The sequence below is a fragment of the Nannospalax galili genome, unplaced genomic scaffold, assembly GCF_000622305.1.
Source record: "Nannospalax galili isolate Female #2095 unplaced genomic scaffold, S.galili_v1.0 scaffold168, whole genome shotgun sequence".
Taxonomy (NCBI): Eukaryota; Metazoa; Chordata; class Mammalia; order Rodentia; family Spalacidae; genus Nannospalax; species Nannospalax galili.
The window spans coordinates 472,347-481,819 of record NW_008357649.1 but is presented as its reverse complement, the minus strand read 5'-3'; the positions used below and the strand labels follow the sequence as shown (position 1 = coordinate 481,819).

At 36.4% G+C, this 9,473-nt stretch overlaps 1 protein-coding gene across 4 annotated transcripts in view; it reads right to left on the bottom strand.

Moving 5' to 3' along the window:
- Window positions 1–1,034: 1,034 nt before the first annotated feature.
- Window positions 1,035–9,473, bottom strand: part of Togaram1 (TOG array regulator of axonemal microtubules 1) — a 95,819-nt gene continuing 87,380 nt past the window's right edge. For 3 of the 4 annotated variants that reach the window (XM_008855534.2, XM_029557423.1, XM_008855535.2), the window contains 3 exons: window positions 7,456–7,675; window positions 3,144–3,230; window positions 1,035–2,160 (listed from right to left, as the gene is read on the bottom strand). In XM_008855534.2, coding sequence (XP_008853756.1) covers window positions 1,895–2,160; window positions 3,144–3,230; window positions 7,456–7,675 — 573 coding nt within the window. In that variant the 3' untranslated portion in view covers window positions 1,035–1,894. The remainder of the gene's footprint in view (window positions 2,161–3,143; window positions 3,231–7,455; window positions 7,676–9,473) is intronic. The other variant, XM_008855536.3, reaches the window with a different exon arrangement.

Here is a 9,473-nt window from a genome sequence, read left to right as displayed (position 1 = left end):
CTGGAGAGATGGCTCAGCAATTAAGAGCACTGACTGCTCTTGCAGAGAACCCGGGCTCAATTCCCAGTACCCACATGGCAGCTACAAACCCTCCTTAACTCCACTTCCAGGGAAATCCAAAGCCCTCTTCTGACCTCTGCGGCATTGCACAACACAGGTGCACTCACATACATGCAGGCAATACACTCATACACATAAAATAAAAATAATAAATAAAATAAAAAGCACATATGAAGTCAGATGTGGTAGTGCATTGAATTTCACAACTGGGCTGCTACATTAATTATTTTGAGTTTTGTGGTATGGCTCTGATCTCTATGAGAACAAGGCCAGTGTGGTCTACGTAGTGAGTTCCAGGGAGACCCTGTCTCAAAAACAAACAAAAAGCAATCCAAGAACAAAAACAAAAAGCACATATGAAATTATGAAGCAATGTACATAAAAAAGAATTAAGTCTTTACTGTCAAATAGTATGAAAACTCATTTTTCTTTTTGTCTCCTCATTAGTTGTATACTTACCATTGCAACATCCTGGGTTCTTTCCATTGCACTGCCCTGTCCATCCCCACAAATGGATTAGAACTAGATCAGAAACTGGTCATTGACCCAGAGAGTAAAAAAAGATGACCAACCCAGGTGTGGTGGCCCGTGCCTTTAGTCCCAGCACCTGGGAGGAAGAAGCAGGCAGACCTCTGTGAGTTCAAGGCCAGCCTGGTCTACATACTGAGCTCCAGGCCAGCTGGAGCTACAGAGAGACCCTGTCTCCAAAAGACCCCCCCCCAAAAAAGATGACCAAAGAAACATACAATTTTAAGAATAGGATAAAACCTTAAAAACTACCTAACCTGGAAACGAGAAACGTGAGGCCCAGGCTTGCCCAAGGTCACATGGCTAGTTTTCTGTAATGCTAGAATTATAACTTTGGTCTAGTTAGGTTAGCAGTGATGGAGCAGATCAATGAAAGAACAGGTCACTATTGTTTTTCCATTTTAGCATGTATGAAACTTAGAAAAACTGGACATCTGTCACACATCTACAGAAATAAATCCTTTTATTTTATAACATTCCTTTTCTTCTTTAAGATGCATACAGTACTTATAAGCCCAAGAATTCTGAGAAAAACTATAGAAGACCTGGCATTATTTTTGAGAATTATACAACTGGGTGGCAAAATAACACCTTTATAAATGAACAGACATACAGAAATAAAATTTAGTGTTTGCACATAAAAATAAGAAGGTTACATTCAACACGTTTCTTGAATGTGCATTTAAATGTTTAACTTTTTCTAAAGCTTTGGTCATCATGCTTTATTATAACTTGTTAAATTTCACAATTATGTGGATGATTAAACCCAAAAGATTAGCAAATATATCATAGTAACACAGCAGCAATAGCAAGCTAATACTGTACAATCATATTAGCAGACTGATTCAGAAACATGTTACTCACAAACAGCACACAAAACTCACTTTGTGATAACATGGTTAAATGACTTTTCTTCCACTTCATAAAACAAGGCAAAGTAATGAGACATAGCAGAACATGATTACATAATAAAAAGAATATTTTTAATTACAAATATAATTGTACATATGGGGAAACAAATTGCAGTTTCTATAGAATAGTGCAAATGAGCAGGATTTTTCTCAAAAACTTTTAACATTGAATTCATTCCATGTGCCTCATATTTCAGGAATACTGGGTTACATTAATTATTTTGAGTTTTGTGTGGTGGCTATAGGGACATATATGTATTCACAGGCAGCATAAAACCATAGCCATTGACTTAATTTACTGGATACGTAATGCAGGCACTCAAAATGTAAATTTAAAAGGATTTCATTTGTCATCATGTAAATGTTTTGTTCATTGAATCATATTTCATCAAAATTCATAATTCATTTAAAGCTGTCATGTCAAGCAATTCCTCTAAACTTTTTTTGATATGTGGGGGTTGAGATGCAGCCTGATTTAATAGATTCTGACCCATTTGTGCAAAAAGTGCTTTTGATAATTTGGCTGTGGCTGTTCGTATATTTCCCCCAGCTCCAGGCAGAGAGCCACTATTTGTCATGTTCCCTAAGAGATGCCATAAGACCACCAGCACTTTCTGCTCCGTAGCATGAGGCTTCCTTTGATAAAGTTCCATAACAATATCTGAAACACAAAATATGATAAACAAAGCTTCATTAAAAGCAAATTTAAGGCCTGTTAAGTAACAAGTTCCCAAAATATATGCTTCTTTACTGTGCCATTTGTCCAAATAAGTTAGGCTTCTTGAAAAAGAGACAAAAAAGATAAAAAGAAAAAAAAAAGAGAAAGAGGCAAAAACCATGCAAAGATAGAGGTCTTCAGGAGTCAGAATGCCACATATGACAGTTCAGCAAAATACAGTAAGAGTATAATAAAACCCACAATATTTTCCAAATGCACTTAAATAATTTATAGAGCTTAATTCATGGATCATCTATCAAACAAAATTTTGAACCGGCACTCTTCTACAAGTACCGATATGTGACTTTTATGCCTTTTAAAGCAAAGGATAGTATTCTCCATTTTCTCTCATCTCCTTTTTTGTTTTATAGTGCTGGGGATTAATCCCAGGGTCTTGAAGTGCTAGGCAAGCACTCTATTACTGAGCTATACCTTCAGTCCCAGAATTACTTTAAAAAATATTTTGGGTACATGTCTTAAAAGGTTTTCCTGTGGATTATTACACAATTTATTTCTACCTTAAAGATAGTGACATTGAATTGGCAGTGAAAATTAAATGGAAAACCCACCAGTTTACCCTTAATTAATATCACTTGCAGAAAAACGAATGTAACTGGAGATCATCATCTTAAGCAAAAGAAGTTAAACTCAGAAGGACAAATATTGCATGTTTTCTCTCATTTGTAGTTCATAAATTTCATATCACTACCCAAAATTATATATGTACACAGGATGTGAAGGTAGAAGTTAGACTGGGAAAATGAATGAGAGTAACAGGAGGGGTCAGGGAGAAAGGGGGAGTGAATATGGTCAAAGAACAAGATGCACTTGTATGGAAATGTATGTATGTAAATCCATGAATATATCCCAATAAAAATTCACACTAAAATATATTTCTTTAAAAATTATAATTTAAAATTATTTACCAGCAAGCTTTTCTGTCATATCTTGTTTTGCTTTTCCATTTAAAAACTGAGCTTTGGTGCAAAATGGCTGAAGAAGTAAGTAATTGTCTAAACAAAAAAGAACAAGAGAGACATAATATTAAGAATGAGATCTTAGCGATTACTAGGAAATGTTACTAGGAAAAATAAATCATTTCTAGAATGCAAATGTATTAACTTTAAAAATCCTATATATTTAATCCCCATTTATAATTTTCTATAACTTTAAGAGTAATAGTCTTGTGGCAAATATGAAACAAAAATACCTCACAAAGCATTTGTTTTATACCTCACAAAGTAATAAAGAAGCCATCATGTGGCATAAATAGAAAATGCTGCCTATCTCTTAGGCATCTCATTTCCAAATGATAGTATAGCTTTTCTATAAGACAAAAATTTTAAAGTGATTTTTTTAACTTTAGTGATTTTTTTTTAACTTTAAAAGATTCACAGAAAGTTATAAAAAGAAGTTTTGTATCCCTTTCATTGAAAGATTACATCTCATATAATGACAGAAAATACCAAAACAAGGTATGTGTGTGAATAGATTTACCTCATTTTATTGCAACCACCACTACAGATAAGACACAGACTTCATCACCATAAAGATCTTGCTGATTCTTTTAATAGTGACAAAATATTAGACAGAATTAGCTTAAAAAGGGTTGATTTGGTCTCATGTTTTCCAGAGCCATAATCACTTGGTCCTGTTGCTTCGGGACTATGCAGCATAGCAACCACGGAGGAAGCACACAGTGGAGGAAAGAGCTCACCTCCTGGCATCCAGGAAGGGAAGAGGAGAGAATGGGGTCCTAGCATTCCCTTCAAGAGCACATCTCCAATGATCTGTTTTGTTTTTCAGGGGGGCTTTTTTTTTTTTTTTTTGGTACTTTTTGGTATTTTTGAGACAGGGCCTCCCTGTAGCCCCAGCTGGCCTGGAACTCTATTTAGACTAGAAACTCTATTTATACCAGGCCGGCCTTGAACTCACAGAGATCCACCTGCCTCTGCCTCTCGAGTGCTGGGATTAAAGGCATACTCCACCACGCTCAGCTCCAGTACAGTGATTTAACAGACGGTGGAAAATTTAAGAGATAGGGAAGGTTATTTTTTGACCCTCTTACAACTCATTTTGGTTTCCATCTCCCTGTATGACCTGCCACTTTCCCGTGAGATTCCACCATGCTAGCCACCTTATGATGAATGGTGGGGGAGGGGTTTGTTGGAGTATCTGTCTGAGTCACTTTTCCTGTTGCAGTAGTAAAACACCCCAACAAAACCAACTTAAGGGAGAAAGGATTCATTGACTCATAGTCTGAGGTTACAGTTCATCATGGCAGGGAAGTCACAGTAGCAGGAGCTTGAGGCATCTGGTCACACAGCATCCCAGTCAAGAAGCAGGGAGCAAGGAATTTTCATACTCAAGTTTGAATGCCCACATAGAATTCACTTCTTCCTTTTTATGCAGTTTAAGACCCAAATCCAGGGAATGGTGCTGACCACTTTTTGGGTGTGTCTTCCCACTCAATTACCTAATCTAGATAATCCCTTACAATCGGGCCCAAAGCTTGTCTCTTAGGTGACTAGATCTCATCAAGTTCATTATGATTATTAACCACCAAGGGCTCCTCACCAGCACCAGCACCAGCACAACGCTACCTGGACAATCAACCTCAAAAACTTTAAAACTATGAGCAGCTAAATAAGCCTCTTTCCTTTCTTTCTTCTTTTTAAATTTTTTTTATTTTTTGGTCTTTTTGAGACAGGGTCTCCCTGTAGCTCCAGCTGGCCTGGAACTCACTGTGTAGACCAGGCTAACCTTGAACTCACAAAGATCCACCTGCCTTTGCCTCCCCAGTGCTGTAATTAAAGGTGTGCACCACCATGCCTGGCATAAACCTCTTTTCTTTATAAATTAAACTGGCTTGGGTGTTTCCTTATAGCAATAGAAAATGGACTAAAATAGGTTGTCTCAGTTTGCTTCACCATCTACTCCTTCAGGACACCTGGATTGTTTCCAGTTTTTAGGTATAAAAAAAGTTGCTATAAGTGATTGTGTATACATTTTTATACAGGTATTAAGTTTTTACTTCTTTGGGATCATTACCCAAGAGTTTAACTGATATGCTATGTGCTAAGTGTATCCTTGGTTTTTAAAGAAACTTCCTAGTGTAGCTGTATCATTTACACTATCATAAGAAATGCATAAGAAATTCTCTTTTCTTTACACCCCATGAGCATTTGTTACTATCTCATTTTTTTCTCTTTCCCTTCCTTTCTTGCTTCCTATACATGAATGTATATAGGTATTGTGAGCAGACGTGTGCCACAGCCTGAGTGTCGAGGTCAGAGGACAACTTGTGAGAATCAGTTCTCTTTCCTTCTACATTGAAGGGCCAGAGAGCATCATGCTTGGTGGCAGGCACCATTACCTACAGAGCCATCTTGCTGGCCTCAATCACATTTTAAAATTTTAGTTGCTCTAATACTCTTTTTTTTTGTTTGTTGGTTGGTTTGGTTGGTTTATTTTTTTTTTTTTGAGACAAGGTCTCACTATGTAGCTCTAGCTGGCCTTGAGTTCGTTATGTAGACCAGACTGGCCTCAAATTCAGAGATCCACCTCCTTTTGCCTCCCACGTTCTGGGATTGCACAACACCTGGCTGCTTGTTCTTTATTAGTTACTTTTCTGTTGCTGTGTGAAATACCATGACCAAAAACAACCTGTGGAAGAAAGAATTTCTTTTGGCTTAGAGTTACAGAGGCAGAAGTCCATAATGGCGGAGAAGCCTTGGCAGCAAGCAGCAGGAAGTTGAGACATCACACCTCAACTGCACACACAAAGCAAGCAGAGTGAACTGGAAGTGGAATGATGCCATCAACTCTCAAAGGCCCTGCCCCCACACCAGTGGCTTACTTTCTCCAACAAGGCTCCACTATCGAAATGTTCTATAACCTTCCCAAACAGCACCATCAAATGGGGAGCAAGTGTTCCAGTTACCTGAGATGATGGAGGGCATTTCTCATGCAAATCATCATGGATATGTAGTGATTATTGCCTTAATTTGCCTTTGTATTTCCTTAAGGCAGAATGTTGTTGAGCATCTTTTCATGTGCATATTTTTCTTTTCTTTCTTTTTCTTTTTTTTTTTGTTGTAGCCCCAGCTGGCCTGGAACTCATTATGTAGACCAGGCTGGCCTTGAACTCACACAGATCTGCCTGCCTCTGCCTCCCAAGTGCTGGGACTAAGGCATGCATCACCATGCCCGGCTGTGCATATTTTTCATACATATATTTTCCTTAGTGAAATGTTTTTTCATGTCTTTTTTGTTTGTTTTCTACTTATTACTATGTTGTTGTTATTCAAGGTTGAGTTTTGAGTTCTTTAGATATTCTAGATATGAGTTCTTGGTCAGATATGTAATTTGTTAACATTTTCTTTCAGTCTATAGCTTTTCTCTTTATCCACTTAATACTGTCTTTTGTAAATTTAAAATTTTTCAAATTAATTTATGTTGTATGTATGTGAGCATGCACACATGTACAGATCAAAGAACAAATGCAAGAGTAAGTTTTCTCCTTCAACTATGTGGATCCCAAGGATCGAATTCAGGTCATGAGCCTTGGCAGCAAATAACTTTACCTACTGACCTATCTCACTAGCCCAACTTAAAAATTTTTAATGAATTTCACTTTATTGACTTGCATGAATCATGCTTTGAGAATGATCTTTAAAGCTTCACCAAACCCTAATGTCCCAAAAATTTTTACACATTATATTCCAAAAGTATTAAAGTTATATATTTAAATCTATAATCTATTTTAATATCATGAATATGAGAATATGAGATAGAAAAAAATTAAAACTTCAAAGATAAGGAAAGAAAATGTCAATTAAATGAAGCAATATTTGATCACTAAAATAATTTTTGAAAAAGTTGCTGACAACTATTAAATGAAAAATCTTGGGGGGAGGAAGTGAAGAGATGGTACAGCTGTTAAGAGCACTAGCTGCTCTTTAAGAGGACCTAGGTTTGGTTCCTAGCACCCACGTAGCGGCTAACAACTATCTGTAACTCCAGTTCCAAGGGCTCCAACACCCTCTTTGGGTGTCTGTGGGCACTGCACACACCTGGTACACTTACATACATGTTAGCAAAGACTCATACACATAAAATAAAGGTAATAAAATATTTTTAAAAGAAAAAAACTTATTTCAGCATATAAAAATATATGGAATTAGAAGACATGAAAATAAGATCAAATAGTTTGAGTGTCAAAGTAAAATTTCTTACCTACATGCTGACTCAGTGCATGAACAACATTTGTGGCAGCAGCATAGATGCCTGGATTCTTGGAATTCAGATTGTTATCCACAATTGCAGGAATTAGCATGTTGATTATGGGAGACAAGTTGTCTCTAAGTAAAGGAATCATTTTATGCATTGTTTCTAGAGCCACCAGGTTTACTTTACTATTAGAATCATGAAGTCGAGATTTAAAAGCATCAAAGATCTGAAAATAAGTTGGTAAATTATTTAAGTAAAACCAATGTTTATATTTTTATATTCTATTTAAATTTTCTTACCATTTCATGGTATTTCTCCTACTTCACACACATTCTCTCTCTCTCTCTCTCTCTCTCTCTCTCTCTCTCTCTCTCTCTCTATTTTACCTGAAATTAGATAATAGAAACTTTATAAAAATTGTTTGTGGACCTGGAGAGATGGTTCAGCGGTTAAAAGCACTGGTTGCTTTTGCAGAGGACCCAGGTTCAATTACCAATACCCATATGGCAGCTAACAACTGTCCATAACCCTAGTTCTAGAAGATCTGATGCCCTATTCTGTCCTCCTTGGGCACTGCACAACACGAGTGCACCTATATACATGCAGGGTAAAATAAAAATAATAAATATTTTAAAACTTGTTGGCTAAATTTAAATTTTGAAAAAAAAATAGAAAGTAAAAAAAAATCACACTAACAGATGTTCTAATAAAAGATTACAAATGTAGTTTGATAGGCATCTGACTTAATGCAAACATGATAAATTTGCTGTTAGCTAGAAAGTACAGGTTAGCTTAGCTAATGCTAAGAACGTAGGAAAAGTGTCTATTGCGCCTTTATTCAAAACAGAAGACATGAAGTTTTACTATCATTTTAAGTTTGGACATTTTAACATCATTTTAAGTTAAGACAATTTTAGATGTAATATCATCCATCTCTCCATTTGCAAATCATAATAAGAATCAAACTCAGAGACTAATACCCAGAAATTAGGCAAGTGCTCTGACCAGCTGGCCTTGAACTCACAATGTAGCCAAGGACGATCTTGAAGTTCTGTTCCTCCCCCCCGACCCTGGAATCACAGCATGTACACCATTCAGCATGGGCTTTGTGCATGCTAGGCAAGCACTTCACCAAAAGAGCTACATCCCTCCATTCTTCAGACTAAAAACGCTTTTAAAAGTTTATTTCATTTTTCTTTTTTAGTTTTAAAGAGTATTTGCCTACACACATATATGTATATGCACATGCGTGTACAGCACCCACAGAGGCCAGAAGGTGGCATTGGCGCCCATGAAACTGGAGTTATGGACAGTAGAGAGCCACCATGCAGGTGCTAGGAACTGACCCAGGTCCTCTAGAAGAGTGGCAATACTCTTAACTGCTGAACCATCTCAGAAGCCCCAATTCTTACTATTATTTTTAATTTAAAATATTTTATTTATTATTTTTATTTTATGTGTATGAGTGTATTGCCTGCATGTAGGTAAGTCCATCCATATCATGCAATGCCCACAGAGGACAGAAGAGGCCGTCAGATCCCCTAGAACTGAGTTACGGACAGTTGTCAGCTGCCATGTGGGCGCTGGGATTCGAACCCAGTTCTTCTGCAAGAACACAGTGTTCTTAACTGCTGAGCCCTCTCTCCAGCCCCAATTCTTACTATATTTTAATATGATACTTTAACAATTACTCCTTGTTCTTCAGGTTCCTTAATTTTTATAAACTCAAGATATAATAAAATATTAAATAAGCCTTTCATGAGGTCAGGTAACTGAAGAGCTACTCTATAAAGCTACAATCATTAATAATTTCTAATATTATTATTTTTCATGTTAAGAAGTTTAATGAAAATATTTACTTAACAGATACTAGAAAATGACTCATTGGAATTAAAAAATAGTTACAGTATATTTGTCAAGTTTAATGTTAACCTAATTAGCATAATTAGATTATGCTACTAATTTAAATGGAATTTAATGAATAAATTACTAATAGAATTTGCTGAGCTAAATTCTGGTAAAAC